The following is a 19,090-nucleotide window of genomic DNA, read 5'->3' as shown; positions in this document are numbered from 1 at the left end:
GTTAAATCTCAACTCTCATATGCTAGGGATTTATTAAGGTAAATTTCTTACTCAGCAGCATACACTGACTCCCTATTGCCTTTTTAAAAATATCTAAACTTTCAAATAGGTGTTTCTGTCTTTCAAAATATACTTATTCATTTTTCCAGTAATCACTCTGAGGCACGATTTTTAAGTTCATAAGAAAAAAAGCAAATATTGACTGTATTTTACTTCACTTGTACTTCCTTGCTATTGAGTTTCTTTCTTCCTTTGATTCTCCTGTAGCTTAATTATCTCCAAGGTTTACGTCTCACCTCACAACATTTACCTGAAACTCCTAAAATGCAGGAATTGCTCGCTTTTAAAATTTTTTTGTGTATTTGATGATACTAAAAAGCAGTTGGCCAGGGAGGAGTAAGTCAAATTCATAGCCATGGCTACCTCTTGGACCGGGCAGGCTGACTTTACTGGTCATAGCCTGGAGTCGGGAGAATCATTAGCTAATAGATAGGAGAAATTGAAGGGTGCTAATCAAAAACAAGTTAAGTGGGTCAATAATTATAAATAACCATATGTAGTTGGTCTTTGTTAACTAAAACTAGTGAAAAACAGTACCCTATGTAAAATGTGTAAGAACGTCCTATCACTTTGCCCAGGACTAAAACTGCTCTCGATGAATTTGGCCTCTAAATTATTCCATTCGTTTTTATTATCACTACCACTTCAATTCAGTGATTATTAAAATAACAAAAAAAATCAATAAAAACTGTTTTTTAAAAATAATCCTGTGTGACAAGTATCTCATGCACTCTCTGTGACTGAATTTTTTTTTTTTTTTTTGAGACGGAGTCTCGCTCTGTCACCCAGGCTGGAGTGCTGTGGCCGGATCTTCAGCTCACTGCAAGCTCCGCCTCCCGGGTTCATGCCATTCTCCTGCCTCAGCCTCCCGGGTAGCTGGGACTACAGGCGCCGTCACCTCGCCCGGCTAGTTTTTTTTTGTAGTTTTTAGTAGAGACGGGGTTTCTCCATGTTAGCCAGGATGGTCTCGATCTCCTGACCTCGTGATCCGCCCGTCTCGGCCTCCCAAAGTGCTGGGATTACAGGCTTGAGCCACCGCGCCTGGCCCCTCTGACTGAATATTTAAAACCAGTCAGTTAAGTCTGTGCTATTATTGCCATTTTATAGTTGAGGAAGATGTCTAGAAAAGGACTATGAAATTTTCTTTTGGTCTAATGTCTCTTGAGAAGAGTGACTCTAGGCTGGCCTGACTCTTAAACTCGACACTCTAACGTTCTGTCAATTTTCTGCAAACAAACATCTTCAGATGGGGGCCCTATCTCTGATCATGCCCACTTCAGTCCTGGCTGCATACTTCAATACTTTCTAAAGCCCACCTCTCCCAGCTTCCTGATTACTTTAGACACCCTAAAATCTTTGTGTTTCTTCTCACACTGCTCTCTGTTAGACCAGCCCTCACTTGTCTAAGGGGCAAATTCCTCCTAGTCTTTCAGGTCTCAGTGCCAAGCCCTCCCTTCTCTAGACAGCTATCTTCTACCTGAGACACAGTGTGCTCATGCTTTTTTTGGGGCATCTGCTTATTATTTAAATTCTTATAATGGTTTTTATTTTACTTATTTGCATATCTATCTTTCCACTTGACTGTAAGCTTGAACGTGTAAGAATATTTCCTCAAAATGGTACCCTCCCCACTAGCAGAGTATTTTTCACAAACTTTTGCTCACTAAATTTTCCAGAATGAATATACCTTTCTTCTGCTTGAAACTTCCAGTGTGTGCTTATTGTCTATTAAATACAATCAAACTTACTTACCTTTTATTAAATATTCTTCAAGAGTTGGGCAATACCCAAAATTTATTCATTTGTTTCTACATTCACTCAACTAGTGATTCAGTCGATAATTATTAGACTTCCCTTGAATGCCAGAAGTAGTGCAGGCCTAGCTTATGGTCACCTGCCCTCACAGAGCATAAAATCTAATGGTGGATGCTGAGAATTAGGCTGGAAATCACAATTAAAGGTAGAAAAATATGCTACCCTAAAGAGAAACAAGGTGCCCTAGGAGCATGTACCTCTGACATTGTCTCCCCTCAGAGAATCAGAGGATTGCCTGAAAAAAAAATGTCATTTGCTCTTAGACTTGGAGAATAAACAGAAAGCATAGGAGAATAGGAAGCAAGGAGAAGGTAGGAGACTGGACCAGACATTAAAAGAGGAGCAGAATATTTTAATTGTAATGAGCAAGGTGGGGACAGTATCAGAAGATGAGGCTGAAGGAGAAGGCCTAGGTTAGAATAAACTGAGAGGTTTCATGGCCAAATCTAGATATCAGAACACTCTTCATTGTGAATAATAGAATAGAAGGGACAAAAGGAAGGTTTATAAGGTTCTTGGTGTGATTAAGAAAGAAAGGGTGTTGGCCTGAATAGAAGTAATGAACAATTAGAATTAAGAGTAGTGGTCAGATTCTGAAAATGTTTAGTAAATAAAATCAATGCAGTGTGAATTGAGTTGGGGAATAAGACATAAAGAAGGCAGAAAAAGTTTAATATCATAACGTTTTGCTGCCTTCCTGCACTTGGAAGTTAGGTATTATTTTTTACTATATGGAGGAGAAAATGAAGGATAGAAATAGAAGAAAATTAGCAGTTCAATTTTAAAAGTTCAATTGAATGAGGCTGTGGGATAATTTTAAGTGATATCTCATTGTTGGATATATGGGTTTCCATATCGGATCCACATCTGGGCTGATCTATAAATTTGAGTCATTTATTTATTATTTTAAACCTATAATTGATGCTATGAGACTTTATAGATTATGAAAAGAGGATCTCAAGCCAAATGTCTTGAATTGTTTTTTATAAAAATTATTTTATTTACTTAATTGGAAAATAAATATTTTATATACTTATGTACAAAATGATGTTTGAAATATATATTGTAGAATCCCTAAAGAGCTAAATAACATATGCATTACCTCATATGCTTATCTTTTTTTGTGATCACAGCCCTTAAAATTTACGCTGTCAAATAATTTTCAAGAATACATCACTAACTATAGTCACTATGTGGTGCAATCGATTTCTTAAACTTATTTCCCCTATCTAATTGAAATGTTGTTTCCTTTGATCAACATCTCCCCAAACTTCCTGTCTTCTCCTAATCACCACCATTCTACCCTCTGCTTTTATGAGTTTGACTTTTTTAGAGTCTACAAATCAGTGAGATCATATAGTATTTGTTTTTTGGTGCCCATCTTGGTTTATTTTATTCAATATAATGTTATCCACGGTCATCAATGTTGTCACAAATGACAGGATTTTTTTCATTGTTCTAAAGCTGAATACTGTTGCATTACGATATTTTCTCCATTCATCCATCTACAGTTACTTAGGTTGATTTTATATCTTGCCTATTTTAAATAATGCTGCAATCACAATGGAAGTGTATATGTCTTTTCAACATAGTTACTTAATATTTAAAATATATACTAAATATTTGGATTGCTACATCATTTTTAACATTTTTAATTCATTTTAATTTTTAACTTTTTGAGGAGTTTCCTATTGTTTTTCATTATGACTGTACTAATTTATATTTTCACCAACAGTATATTAGAGTTCCTTTTTCTCTATGTCATTTCCAACACTTGTTATCTTTTTATATATATATAATATCGATTGTAATCATTCTAACAGGTGTGAGGCAATATTTCATTGTGGTATTAATCTTCCTGGTGATCAGAGATGTTGAGCATTTTGCATATACCTGTTGTCCATTTATGCATCTTCCTTTGAAAAATGTCTATTTTGTTCCTTGGTTCATTTTGTAATATTTATTTTCTTCCTATTGAATAGTGTTTCTTATATATTTTGAATATTAATATCTTATCAGATATATGGATTCAAATATTTACTCCTATTCTGTTGGTTGTCTCTTCACACTGTTGTTTCCTTGGCTTTGCAAAAGGTTTTTAGTGTGATGTAATCTCATATCTTAATTTTGCTTTCTTTTCCCATGTTTTTGGTGTTACATCCAAAAATCATTGTCTATACCAACGTCATTAAGCTTTCCCATGTTTTCGTGTAGTAGTTTCATAGTTTCAGTTATTAGGCTTATGTTTTTAATCCATTTTGAGTTGATTTTTGTATATGATGACAGATAAGGGCCCAATTTCATTCTTCTGCTCTTGGATATTTAATTTTCCCAACATCATTTATCGAAGAAAATGTCCTTAGCTTATTGTGTGTTCTTGAAACTTTGTCAAAAATAAATTTACTATAAATAACTGGGTTTATTTCTGGCCTTTTTGTTCTATTCCACTGTTCTCTGTGTTTGTTTTTATGCCAGTACTATGTTTGATTATTATAACTTTGCAGTTTATTTTAAAGTCAGGTTGTGTGCTGCCTCCAGTTTTGTTCTTTACTCAAGAACGCTTTGGCTATTTGAATTTTTTCATAATTCCATATGAATTTTAAGGTTGATTTTCCTATTTCAGTAAAAAATGCCATTAGAGGTTTAATAGGAATTGTATTGAATTCATAGATTTCTTGGTTAGTATAGACATAATAATATTTTTCAATTCATGAACACAGGGTATTTGTCCATTTTTGTGAATCTCATTCAGTTTCTTCTGTCAATGTTTTATAGTTATGAGTATATATGTCTTTAACTTTTTGGTTACATTTATTCCTTATTATTTCATGAAATTTTTTATAGCCATTATAAATGAGATTTTTATTATCCAATTTTTTAGTTGGTTGTTATTATAAAAATGATACTAATTTTTGCATGTTGTTTTTGTATCCTTCAACCTTACTGCATTTGTGTATTAGTTCTAACAGATTTTTGGTGGAGCATTTAGGGTTTTCTTAATATATGTAAGATCATGTCATTCATAAACAAGACACATTAACTTCTTCCTCTCCTATTTTGATGTCTTTAAATTCTTTCTGTTGTCTAATTCTTCTGGGTAGGATTTCTAGAATACAAGTGGTGAAAGTGGGTATGTTTGTCCTCTTTCTAATCTTTGAAGAAAAGCTTTTATCTTTTCACCACTGAGTATGATGTTAGCTGTGTGTTTGTCATATGTGGCATTTATTGTGTTGAAAACCTCTTTAGGTTAATTGCTTATCATGTTTCTCCACATATTCATTCAGTCAATACTATATTAGTTTACTAAGCATGCAAATAAGTTAAACAGAACTTCAGAACTCAGACAGAGTAGACATTCCATAAACTAACCTGCGTACTCTTTGCAAATCTTCACATCTCTGTTCCGACACCTACCTAGCATTTAAAACCAACGTTTTTGTCTTGTCTTCTAAGAAGCCTCTGTAAACTCTCCTCCTGGAATTTTCTCATCTTTTCTGAATTCCTTAAGCATCTTATCTGTGTTCTCTTAAGAAGCTCTTCATCAACTGTCATGTAATGTAGTTTGATGACTTAAGAGTTGGGGCTCTGGATTCTGAAAACTTGTACTTCTGTTCCTACTCCGGAGTTACTATATACTTTGTTTACTTTTCACAAGATTACACTCAATTTCTTAAGTAACTTATCTGTATATGTTTCCTTTTCCATATAAAAGAGCTTAATATACATTTTGCATGGGGTTTTTGTGAAAGTTCAGTAAAGCACTTGACCTCATGGGGGTTCACCATATATTAACTATTATTACTGAAAGCCTGTCATGGTTAACTCTATGGAATGTGGTGTAAAAATAGGATTTGAACCCTAATTCATGTAATTTAGGGCAACCTATTATTTAAATGATTTATAAAATTGATAAAATAATACATATTCTACTGGTTTATTGTGAAAGTCCAGTATACTACTATTTGTAAGGTACTTAGAAGAGAGATTTATAAATAACAATGATAATTACTGATGTGATATAATAATAATAATGATAATTACTGATTTATTGTTTCAGCATAATGATAATTACTGATTTATTATGAGTCTAATAATAATGATAATTACTGATTTATGAAATCATTTTAATAATGATAATTACTGATACTATTAATAATCGTGACAATTACTCATATGATATAATGATAATGATGATTGTCATTGCTTTATATGAATTCATTTTCAATCACAAAAAATACATAGGAGATGTTACATTTATTATATGCTATCAGGTAACTTTTTCTCCTGTTTTGTAACTTCCGTATGTCTTTCTAATAATGGTTGGTTCATTACTGACATACGAACTCAAGATAACCTAGAAAATGAGTCTGGTGCTTCTGGGCCAAGATTTTGTTCAACGTCCTGACATGTTTTCTTTAGAAAATGTATTTTGTGTGAAAGCTATCCTTATATTTAGATGAACTAGATAACAATCTTCATAGAGTTAACTGAGAAGAGGGGAGATATCTGGCTTTTCCACATACAATCTGCTTAAATCATATCTCTTGTATTGAAATAAATGATTTATTACTTTGATATATATATGTATATATCATACATATATAAGTGTATATATATATATTTCCTGGTAAAAATTTGAATTATGCCAAGGAGTAATACAATAACTCAGTGTCATATTAATCTACCATAATATTTGTTAAATATTTTCAATTCTAAATTTTGGTTTGAAAAAAGACGCTAAAGAATTAGGTATCTAGATGCATTTACTCACTGAATGATTAAGTTGGATGTTTACTTACGTATTCAGTAAGCAGATTAAGTACTTTTAAGCATCTTGAGCAGAAAATTCTTAATTAGCACTATTGGGTATAGCTTGTGTGTTAAAAAATGCAAATTCAAAGATACAGTTATTTCACCAAGGAACCTAAATACAGAGAAAAGGAAAGATCCTACCATCTAGTAGGAATAATTTATAGTCTAGACAAGAGAATGGACTGTCCTGGATGCACACATTTCAGGTACATCAAAATGATCTTTGAGCTAGAGAAAGAGAAATCTGAATAGAGTGGATGATCAGGAAATTAGCCTTAGGCCCAATGCTGCAGAAAGGAAAAAGACAAGCTATAAAAACCAAACTTAAATGGCAATGAATTGTTAAACACAGCCTGGTAGGAATTTGATGGGCCAGAGAATGCTACAGGTACAAAGAAATAGTGAGTATTTGTTGAAGACATGGTAAGACAGAAGGTATTTTCAAGGGTGTTTCACATACAGAGTTTTGTCTAAAGCAAGGGCAAAACTCTTTAAGCTATGCCCATATTTGAAGGAGTCTTTATATTCTTGACAGAAGACAGCTGCAAAAAAAAAACGCCATAAGAATTTAGAAGCTCTGTTGAAATGTGTCCTTCGGAGTACATCAGATAACTTGGTGAAAAAAAGATTTCCCAAATTGAAGGAAGAGGAAAAGAAAAAACATCGTGATGCCAAAATTGAAGACAGGCCCCTCGTCGTGACAAACCACATGCTAAAGATCAACAGGGCTGGACAAACATCTGTGCAGATCCTACCTACTACGAATCATAAGTCGACCGGTGTAAAAAGTAAGACTGGATATTTTACAATGGATATCTCCAATGTTTTAGAATCTACTCAATTCTAAGACCCATGCAGTGACTTCTGTGATCCCCCTATACTTCCTTTATGAAACTATCATTTTCACTAAATTTCTTTCAGGGACTACCTTGTCTTTTGTGGGGTGGGATCCAGTTTCCAATTGGCTAGAAGGCTGAGTCCTTGGGTTCAGACTGTGCATGGAAATAATTAATAGTAGAGGATCGTAGTAAGACATACTCAAACCTAAACCTAGATTCTGTCATTAATAATCTATGTGGCTTCCTGCATGTATCTTAACTTCTCTTGCTCCCGAATCATCAGTCTTACTACCTATGAAATGAGGACAATTTCAGTACTTTCTCACAAGACTGTGGAAGGTTAGAAACATTGTGCTGGTAGGCATCAACATGCCAGCAACTCCCAAGATGTTAGCTGTCATCCAGAACTCTCCTCTGAGCTCTAGACTCATTTAGCTCTAGATGCATTTTAAACAATTCTGCTCCAGTGTTTCATTGGCTTTATTTAACTAATTTTTACCTAAGAATTAAACACTTTTTCTTCTAAACAAATTTTTTCCAACTTTAACCCCTTTCCATTTTAGTAAAAGAAATTAATATATATCAAATTTCTCCCACCGGAGTGCAACTGGTTGCTTTACCAATGACTGGCAGTAATTAGTAGAGGGACAGGCACAACAATTTATCACTGATATCTGTATTTTCCAATAAAATCTCAAATTAAGCTAAGGTGTAGTGATTAACCTGATGTCACATAAATTCACCATGCTAGATTGGTTGTCATATTATTTTCAATTTCAAATTCTGATTGAGGAAAAGATGCTAAAAAATGAGGACTGTAGATGCAGTCATCCATTTGGTCATTAAGTCATGTATTCAGCAAGCATGCTAAGTACTTCTAAGCGTTTTGAGCACAAAGATGTTAATGAGCACAAAGATGTGGGTATAGGATGTGTGCTAAAAATGCAAATTAAAAGGTATGGTGTTTTCCCCAAGGAAACTAAATACAACAAAGAGGCCAGATTGTATAGTTTAGTAGTATTTACAGTCTAGACAAGAGCATGGACTGTCCTGGGAGTGTGCCTTTCAGGTAAATCATCATCATCACGAACTGGGAACAAGAGAAAGAGAAATATGAAAACAGGAGGTGACCAGGAAGTTAGCATTACACCCAATGCCACAGAAGGGAGAAGAAAAGCTATAGAAACAAATTTAAGAGGAAATGAATTGCTAAGCACAGTCTGGTATGAATTTGATGGGTGAGAGAACTCTGCAGGTGCAAAAACAAGGGTGTGCTATTCGTGGGGACAAGGTAAAATAGAATGTATTTTCAGAAGAGTTTCATATTACAGAGTTACGTCTTAGGTGAGGGCAGAACTCTTTAAGCTGTGCCCATAGTTAAAGGGATCTTTCTCTTTCTGACAGAAGACAATCGCAAAAAAGAAATACTTAAGGTGTTGGAATACCTGGGCAAAGATATGCTTCATGGTGTTTTTAATTATTTGGCAAAACACGATGTTCTGACATTGAAGGAAGAGGAAAAGAAAAAATATTACGATGCCAAAATTGAAGACAAGGCCCTGATCTTGGTAGACTCTATGCGAAAGAATCGTGTGGCTCATCAAAGGTTTACCCAAACCCTTCTCAATATGGACCAAAGGATCACCAGTGTAAAACGTAAGGCTGCATCTAACACAATAAATATGTTAAATTTTCCAGAATATATTCAACTCCAAGGCCCATGCAGTGTTATCTGTGATCCTCCTACACTTTCATTTCTAAACTCTCATTTTCAGTGAACATGTCATCGTCCTGTTAGGGACCACCTTATCTTTTATGGGATGGGAACAAACTTCCAATTAGCCAAAAATCTGTGTCCTTGTGTTTAGACTGTGCACAGAAATAGTTAATAGGGGAGATTTTTTAGTAGGAGATACTTAAACCTAAACTTAGATTCTGTCACATGTGAACTATGCAGCTTCGGGCAAGTTTCTTAACCTTCCATTCTCCCTAATCATCAGTCTTACCACCTGTGAAATGTGGACAATTTCCGTACTTTCTCACTAGACTGTCTACAGCTAGAAACATTGTAATGCCAGGCACCACATGCCAACAACTTCCAAGATATTAGCTCTCATAACTCTCTCATCTGAGCTCCAGACTCATTTAGCTCTAGTGGCATATTCAACAATTCTGCTCCAGTGTTTCACTGGCATCACAAAATGAATACAGCTAAAATTAAATGCTTTATTTTCCAGAATAAATGTGCTCCATTTTTAACCCTTTTCCACTTCAGTAGAAAGAAGTAATATGCACCAAGTTTCTGCTACCAGAATGTAACTGGTTTCTTCACCAATTAATAAGAGTAATTAATGGAGATCCTGGCACATAGCAGATACCTAATTAATGTGTGATGAATAAACAAATGAAGTATATGCATGCAATAAAGAGTACTTTCTTAATTATTATTTGGGCATCACAAATTAGAATTTTCCAATGCTTACTCATTTCTGTGAGTTACAAAATTATGAACAGGGAAATACTATAAAATGTTAAATTTTATAACATTTCAAAACCTTTGACACAGATTGAATTATCAGAATTATTAGAGCCTAAATATTCTCAGATCAATGTTTCCCAGGGATGGACTCAATTTGCCATAGACTTTAAACTGAAATCTTCAGCCCTGAACTACTACAGTTTACCAATAATCATATATGATCATGAACACAAAGCAACATAAATTGTTCAAACGTCACTATACAAAATAAACTCCACTTCTGTATGGGGAAAGTTTCCCCTCAACAGAAACCACATGCTAGTATAGTTGTCCAAGATTTTAGGCAAGGATGCATTCTTATTAGTATTTAAACTGGTCTTTTGCAAGTATTTTCCCTTTCCTCAAACCTGGAATGGCAGGGGAAAAAATATTCGTTTTAAAAAATCAGAGATAATGCAGCAAATAGGAATCATATTTGTAGCAACAAGGGCTTCAAAATGATTTTAGCAATCCCAGATATCATATATGATGAGCACTAAACTATAAACTGAAATATCCTATCTGATCAGCAGAGGCTGTGGCAGGAAGGAGGCAGCTGCAAATCCCTGCAGCAGGGGTCCAGTGGCTCCCTGCACTCTGTCTGCATTTGTATTCTCCAGAAAGATCGATCCCAGAACACTTTGAGTACACTAGCCCAGCATACCAGGAAGCTGGGTGGGCTGGGCTATTAGAAGAGGTACAGGCCTTGGGCAGGTCTTTGGATATGGTTGTAATTCTGAGGGTTTCCAGCAGAGCACTGGATTCTGGAATGCGGATAAGAAGAATCCTAGCTATTTGTTTGTTATTTAACAAACTGTTATATGTACACACACACACACACACACACACACATATATATACACATACACACACTATATACCAATGATGTGATTTAGTCAGAGAGATAACCATGTAAGTCCCTACGTACTGTGGGAAATTGCTTTTCTGATCCTGTACCACTCCACCACCCCCTTTCTTGTGCCAGTGTAAAGAGATTCCTGAGCAGATTCCTGAGAGATTCCTGTTTCATTAAATAACAGATAAGACTCAAATTGAAATTTTTATCTAAACTCCTGATTTCCATATTACTTCTTGTTGCCCTGTCAGGCTAATAGAAACTCTCTTTGGAAGCAGATTGTACTATAATATTTACTATTTTGTAATAAAATAGTATTTTTATACTAATTCTACTACTGGATATAAGACAGAATTTCTGTCTAATTTCTAATTTTACTGGAAAACACCTGTTCTACACACAGACACATAAAAGTCATTAGGCGACGACTGTTAAGTTGGAAGTTCTCCAAACCTTTAAACAGGAAAACTTACCCTCAGACCAGGAATATCCCAGGACCCTGGATGTCTTCACATTGGCAGAATTTTCTGAAATGAGAAGAAAAAGCATCTGTCACTGTTTAATCTATGAAAAAAATAGATGCTTAGGTTTGGTTTCCTTACACATTTATAACTTATTGTATTCCCAGAACTCAGGCTTTTATCATACACTTTAGCAAGATATTTACTTTAAAATATTATTAAAAATGAAGAGAAACAAATGATAGAAATATAAAAAATACATGAAATATTACAAAACATTGCAAATTTTATACAGAATATTATCACTTTACTCATGATTCCTATGTCTTGGTTGGATCACTTAACCAAACATAAAAATATGCCCATCCATTCCTTTTATGAAAAGAACTCTTCTTATTAGATCTTAGTAAACTTTTCTTCTAGTTTGTATACGTAAATTCCTTTTTCTTTTCCAGAAGGAGGGCTTAATAATTTCCCAGTTATTCGCACAATATCGGTTAAAAGAGATCAATATTACATTTCACAAGGGGATAGATCAGAATTACTCAGAAGCAAACTTATCCAAAAGAGATGTATTATTGCCTCACATTATAAAATATGAGTTGGACAGTGTTGGCTGCTCCAGCAGTTTAGAGACAAGATGTCCAGAGTTATGTCAAAATCTCATACAAATATTTGTCCCTTTGACCTTGAACACAGTACTATTGTCACTAGACAACATTTCTTCATAAATAGGTGATTTCACAATTTGTTGAAAGATAACTGAAGCCTATTTCTTCTAGAAAAATTAGTAATTAACATAAAGGTTGCTTAAAAAATACCAGGATGGTACAGAATTCAATATTCTGTTAAGTGTTTGCTGTATGCATATATCTGTACATAGTGTGAACTAGGAGGGGACTATCACTCCAAAATGTGATGTTGTTCCATCCAGTTTTGTAGCCACCAGACAGATGTAGCTATTAAGTACTTAACTTGTGGCTAGTGACACATGTTGAAATAATAATATTTTGGATATATTATTTAAATAAATACATTATTAAAATTATTTTTACCTTTTGTAAATGTGATATTAGAAAATTTAATATTGCACATGGAACACACATTGAATTTCAAATAGATAGCACTCTGACAAGTATTAGCACACTCTTGCCCAGACACAGCAGAAAGTCCAAATAAATGAATGAGTACCCTAGGGTAAAACCACTGGAAAAATCAAACTGTTTTTCTGAATGTAGAAAAGCCAAATTTAACTCTAAATCATCAAGAGTTTTTCTCCAGAATAATCAGAATCTATAACTGCATTTTTTTTCTTGGTGGGGTTGGGGGAGATCTGCTTTCTCTATCAGGGAATTCCCACAATACATTTCCTTAAGCTGGAAATTAGGTACAGCTATAATCCCTACATACAAAGAAGTCTTTTTCCTAAGATTTCTCTCTCTCTCTCAAAGTTCTCAGGTGATAAATTGGGTCACGGGGCAGAAGCCATAATTTATATATATATATACACATATATGTATATATATTTTATTTATTTATTTATTATTATTATATTTTAAGTTCTAGGGTACATGTGCACAACGTGCAGGTTTTTTACATATGTATACATGTGCCATGTTGGTGCTGCACTCATTAACTCACCGTTTACATTAGGCATATCTCCTAATGCTGTCCCTCCTCCCTCCCCCTACCCCATGACAGGCCCCAATGTGTGATGCTCCCCTTCCTGTGTCCAAGTGATCTCATTGTTCAATTCTCACCTATGAGTGAGAGCATGAGGTATTCGGTATTTTGTTCTTGTGATAGCTTACGGAAAATGAGGTTTCTAGCTGCATCCACGTCCCTACAAAGGACATGAACTCATCCTTTTTTATGACTGCACAGTATTCCATCGTGTATATGTACCACAGTTTTTTTAAAATCCAGTCTATCATTGATGGACATTTGGCTTGGTTACAAGTCTTTGCTCTTGTGAATAGTGGCACAATAAACATATGTATGCATGTGTCTTTATAATAGCATGATTTATAATCCTTTGGGTATATACCCAGTAATGGGAAGGCAGGGTCAAATAGTATTTCTAGTTCTAGATCCTTGAGGAATCGCCACACTGTCTTCCATAATGGTTGAACTAGTTTACAGTCCCACCAACAGTGTAAAAGTGTTCCTATTTCTCCACATCCTCTCCAGCACCTGTTGTTTCCTGACTTTTTAATGATTGCCATTCTAACTGGCATGAGATGGTATCTCATTGTGGTTTTGATCTGCATTTTTCTGATGGCCAGTGATGATGAGCATTTTTTCATGTGTCTGTTGGCTGCATAAATGTCATCTTTTGAGAAGTGTCTGTTCATATCCTTTGCCCACTTTTTGATGGGGTTGTTTGTTTTTTTCTTGTAAATTTGTTTGAGTTTTTTGTAGGTTCTGGATATTAACCCTTTGTCAGATGAGTAGATTGCAAAAGTTCTCTCCCATTCTGTAGGTTGCCTGTTCACTCTGATGGTAGTTTCTTTTGCTGTGCAGAAGCTCTTTAGTTTAATTGGATCCCATTTGTCAATTTTGGCTTTTGTTGCCATTGTTTTTGGTGTTTTAGACATGAAGTCCTTGCACATGCCTATGTCCTGAATGGTATTGCCTAGGTTTTCTTCTAGGGTTTCTATGGTTTTAGGTCTAACATTTAAGTCTCTAATCCATCTTGAATTAATTTTTGTATAAGGTGTAAGGAAGGGATCCAGTTTCAGCTTTCTACATGTGGCTAGCCAATTTTCCCAGCACCATTTATTAAATAGGGAATTCTTTCTCCATTTCTTGTTTTTATCAGGGTTGTCAAAGATCAGATGGCTGTAGATGTGTGGTATTATTTCTGAGGGCTCTATTCTGTTCCATTGGTCTATATCTCTGTTTTGGTACCAGTACCATGCTGTTTTGGTTACTGTAGCCTTGTAGTATAGTTTGAAGTCAGGTAGTGTGATGCCTCCAGCTTTGTTCTTTTGGCTTAGGATTGTCTTGGCAATGCAGGCTCTTTTTTGGTTTCCATATGAACTTGAAAGTATTTTTTTTCCAATTCTGTGAAGAAAGTCATTGGTAGCTTAATGGGGATGGCACTGAATCTATAAATTACCTTGGGCAGTGTGGCCATTTTCATGATATTGATTCTTCCTATCCATGAGCATGGAATGTTCTTCCATTTGTTTGTATCCTCTTTTATTTCATTGAGCAGTGGTTTGTAGTTCTCCTTGAAGAGGTCCTTCACATCCCTTGTAAGTTGGATTCCTAGGTGTTTTATTCTGTTTGAAGCTATTGTGAATGGGAGTTCACTCATGATTTGGCTCTGTCTGTTATTGGTGTATAAGAATGCTTATGATTTTTGCTGATTGATTTTGTATCCTGAGACTTTACTGAAGTTGCTTATCAGCTTAAGGAGATTTTGGGCTGAGACAATGGGGTTTTCTAAATATACGCTCATGTCAACTGCAAACAGGGACAATTTGAGTTCCTCATTTCCTAATTGAATACCCTTTATTTCTTTCTCCTGCCTGATTGCCCTGGCCAGAACTTCCAACACTATGTTGAATAGGAGTGGTAAGAGAGGGCATCCCTGTCTTGTGCCAGTTTTCAAAGGGAATGCTTCCAGTTTTTGCCCATTCAGTATGATATTGGCTGGGGTTTGTAATAAATAGCTCTCATTATTTTGAGGTACGTTCCATCAATACCTAATTTATCGAGAGTTTTTAGTTTGAAGGGCTATTGAATTTTGTCGAAGGCTTTTTCTGCATCTGTTGAGATAATCATGTGGTTTTTGTCTTTGGTTCTGTTTATATGCTGGATTATGTTTATTGATTTGTGTTTGTTGAACCAGCCTTGCATCCAAGGGATGAAGCCCACTTGATCATGGTGGATAAGCTTTTTGATGTGCTGCTGGATTCGATTTGCCAGTATTTTACTGAGGATTTTTGCATCAATGTTCATCAGGGATATTGGTCTAAAATTCTTTTTTTTGTTGTTGTGTCTCTGCCAGGCTTTGGTATCAGGATGATGCTGGGCTCATAAAATGAGTTAGGGAGGATTCCCTCTTTTTCTATTGATTGGAATAGTTTCAGAAGGAATGGTACCAACTCCTCCTTGTACTTCTGGTAGAATTCAGCTGTGCATCTGTCTGGTCCTGGACTTTTTTTGGTTGGTAGGCTATTAATTATTGCCTCAATTTCAGAGCCTGTCATTGGTCTCTTCAGGGATTCACCTTCTTCCTGGTTTATTCTTGGGAGAGTGTATGTGTCCAGGAATTTATCCATTTCTTCTAGATTTTCTAGCTTATTTGCATAGAGGTGTTTATAGTATTCTCTGATGGTAGTTTGTATTTCTGTGGGATAGGTGGTGATATCCCTTTTATCATTTTTTATTGCATCTATTTGATTCTTCTCTCTTTTCTTCTTTATTAGTCTTGCTAGCAATCTATCAATTTTGTTGATCTTTTCAAAAAAACAGTTCCTGGATTCATTGATTTTTTGAAGGGTATTTTTGTGTTTCTATCTCCTTCAGTTCTGTTCTGATCGTCGTCATTCCTTGCCTTCTGCTAGCTTTTGAATGTGTTTGCTCTTGCGTCTCTAGTTCTTCTAATTGTGATGTTAGGGTGTCAATTTTAGATCTTAATTTATATTTTGTGATATCCCACAGCACTTCTGCAAATCGAGGCTGGACCACCTGAGTCAGCAGAATCTACAAATACTCTCATACTTTGTCCTCATGAAGAATTCCTGAGACGGTGTAAAGAAAACCATGATGAGGTGCCATGCTCTCTGCATGAAATGGGGAAAAAGAAATAATTGCTTTCATCAAATGCACATTTTAAAAAATGGGGTCTTGCTCTGTTGCCCAGCCTGGAGTGCCATGGTGTGATCATAGCTGACTGCTGCCTTGAACACATTGGCTCAAGAGTTTCTCCAGCCTCAGCCTCCCAAGTAGTTAGGACTACAGATGCACACTACCATGCCAGGCTGATTTTTTTTTTTTTTTTTTTTGTAGAGATATAGTCTCACTATGTCACCCAGTCTGTTCTCCAAATCCTGTCTTCATGAGCCTTGACCTCCCAAAGTGCTGGGATTACAGGCTGGAGCCACAGTACCAGCCATAAATGCAGAAATACATAAAGCAGTAAATGATGAGGGGATGGTGACAGTGGTGACCTTTATGATAGATGCTCAGCAGGCAAGGATTCATATGGCTTCAAACAGATACCAATGCTCTTTCAACCCATGATAAAATGTAGCTTCCTCATTTTTATCATTTATTGATTTTTGTATCTATTTGGGATTTACTACCATTTCAGATATAGCCAAAAAATAAAAATGTTTATAAGATAACATGACTGAGTAGTAATTGTTCGTACTCTAGTTGAAAAGCCTAGACATAAAATATGTTTGAAAAGTATAATTAAATCTTGAAAATCATTGTAAGTTTATGTTTTTAAAATAGTACCAAAATAATCATAATACAGAAGGCAAAGAATATTTGCTATATTCATTTTTACTGGAGCCAATGACAATGTTTCTTGGTTTATATGAAATTTGATTTGAACCTGAATATAAGAAATGTTTGAGTAGGTGGAGAAGAAAAAGGAGAAGGTAGGGGGTAGGAATTATTCAGTTTCCTCAAGATTCTTGAGTGATCATTCCAGATATGTCCCGGTTCTTGCTCTGGGCTCTAGAGAGAGGAAAGTTAAATAATAATTCCAGATATGTCCTGGTTCTTGGTCTGGGCCCTTGAGAGAGAGGGAAAGGCAATGTCTTCTGATAGAGTTTAGAGGAGGGGGCAGCTGCATGAAAAAAGCAAAATAATGAGGCATATGGAGGTTGAAAAGAGACTCAGGTAATCAAAGTCGCTTAATCTACATCTCCTGCAGATCTATCCTATAAAAAAAAGAGAGGACCGCAAACGCCTGGCTCTCATCATATGTAATATAAAGTTTGATCATCTGCCACCAAGGATTGGGGCTCACTTTGACATCCTGGGGATGCAAGAGCTGCTTCAGGGCCTGGACTACAATGTGGTTGACAAAAAGAATCTCACAGCCAGGGTAAGAACCCCTAAGCCATCTCACACTCACCCATAGGCAACATATATTCTTCTAATAATTAGTTAGCTTTATAGAAGTTCAACAAGGTTTAACAACCTCTGGGTTCGTGTGTGTATGTGCGCGTGCATACATGCACACATGCACTAGCAAATTGAACTTTTGAATACATAAATCTGTGTCTCTTCTAAGCCTCAAATACCCTCAACTCCATAAAACTAGACAAAATATGATTGGCATGTATTTTCACAATTATTACTGAGTTCCAGTAAGATCAGGTGATTGGAATGTAGCCCCAAGATTTCACAGAAAATCACAGAGTAATGCGTTTTTGGCATGAGTGTACTTTTTTTTTTTTTTTTTTTTTGAGATGGAGTCTTACTCTGTCACCCAGACTGGAGTGCAGCAGCATGATCTTGACTCACTGCAACATCCACCTTCCAGGTTCAAGCAATTCTCCTGCCTCAGCCTCCCGAGTAGCTGGGACTAAAGGTGCATGCCACCACGCCCAGCTAATTTTCTGTATTTTTAACAGAGATTAAAATAAAATAAAAAACGGGGTTTCACCGTGTTAGCCAAGATGGTCTCAGTCTCCTGACCTCGTGATCTACCCACCTCGATCTCCCAAAGTGTTGGGATTACAGGCATGAGTCACCACACACGGCACAGGAGTGCACTCTTAAAACAAATATTAAATCCAAACTTTGGGGCCAAGAGCTTTTCCTGACGCTGTGGATAAGTCTGTAAATGATACAAGAAGCTTCAAATTTACAAGGATCTAGGTTAGAGTGGAGGTAAAATCTCACAATATAAGCAAAACCGGACCAATTTCAGAGAATGAGTGTGTGTATATGTCTATATAAGAATAAGAAGAGAATCCAAAATAAGCAAAAAGGAAACATGAGAGGGAATGTTGGATGGGGTGTGACATTTTTGGGTTGGTCCTGAAAAGCCTCTGTGGGGAGAGAACACAGGAGTTGGACTAAACTACCAAAAGGAATGAGATGGCTCTGGGAAGATGTGAATGCAGTGCCTTCCAAGTAGGAGGAGCTACCTGTGAAAGAGCTGAGCTGAAAATGAAACTGGCACATGTGAGGCACAAGAGAAGACCAGTATGACTAGAGATTGAAGCAGAACAGACAATGTAAGGGTGAGAATGGTCAGGCAATCAGATTGATTTTATTCTAAGCAACGTACATTGGATTTTACAAGGACAGTGGTGTGATGCATTTATAACACATGACTCTTGTTAGGAAAGGAGAGACAAGATTGAGATTTTAAAAAAGTAATATAAGTAACATATAAAAATATACAGTATATTAAGAAGACAGTGCATGGTGTGTCAGAAAAAGTAGGAACCCACAGCCCCGCTACGAAGGAAAAAAACCAAAAAAACAAAAACATAAAACAGCTGCCATGACTGAGTAAGCACTATGTGAAGCACCGTGACCCAGATGTCACATATTTTACTTGTTTCGCTCATGGTAAATCTAGGACGTCCTTTCATTGTGATGCTTCCCTGACTGAAGTTAGACATTGCTCTTTTACAGGATATGGAGTCAGTGCTGAGGGCATTTGCTGCCCGACCAGAGCACAAGTCCTCCGACAGCATGTTCCTGGTGCTCATGTCTCATGGCATCCTGGAGGGAATCTGCGGAA

The 19,090-nt window shown here is 35.9% G+C and overlaps 1 protein-coding gene across 1 annotated transcript in view; it reads left to right on the top strand.

Moving 5' to 3' along the window:
• LOC111540083 (caspase-5) overlaps nucleotides 1-19,090 on the top strand; it is a 30,117-nt gene that overhangs the window by 1,156 nt on the left and 9,871 nt on the right. The window contains exons 2-6 of the mRNA XM_031933833.1: nucleotides 7,223-7,475; nucleotides 8,931-9,182; nucleotides 16,036-16,145; nucleotides 17,261-17,434; nucleotides 18,982-19,084. Coding sequence (XP_031789693.1) covers nucleotides 7,397-7,475; nucleotides 8,931-9,182; nucleotides 16,036-16,145; nucleotides 17,261-17,434; nucleotides 18,982-19,084 — 718 coding nt within the window. The 5' untranslated portion in view covers nucleotides 7,223-7,396. The remainder of the gene's footprint in view (nucleotides 1-7,222; nucleotides 7,476-8,930; nucleotides 9,183-16,035; nucleotides 16,146-17,260; nucleotides 17,435-18,981; nucleotides 19,085-19,090) is intronic.

The sequence above is a fragment of the Piliocolobus tephrosceles genome, chromosome 13 (assembly GCF_002776525.5).
Source record: "Piliocolobus tephrosceles isolate RC106 chromosome 13, ASM277652v3, whole genome shotgun sequence".
Lineage (NCBI taxonomy): Eukaryota > Metazoa > Chordata > Mammalia > Primates > Cercopithecidae > Piliocolobus > Piliocolobus tephrosceles.
The sequence above is the reverse complement of the archived record's forward strand: the minus strand, read 5'-3'. Positions and strand labels throughout refer to the sequence as shown.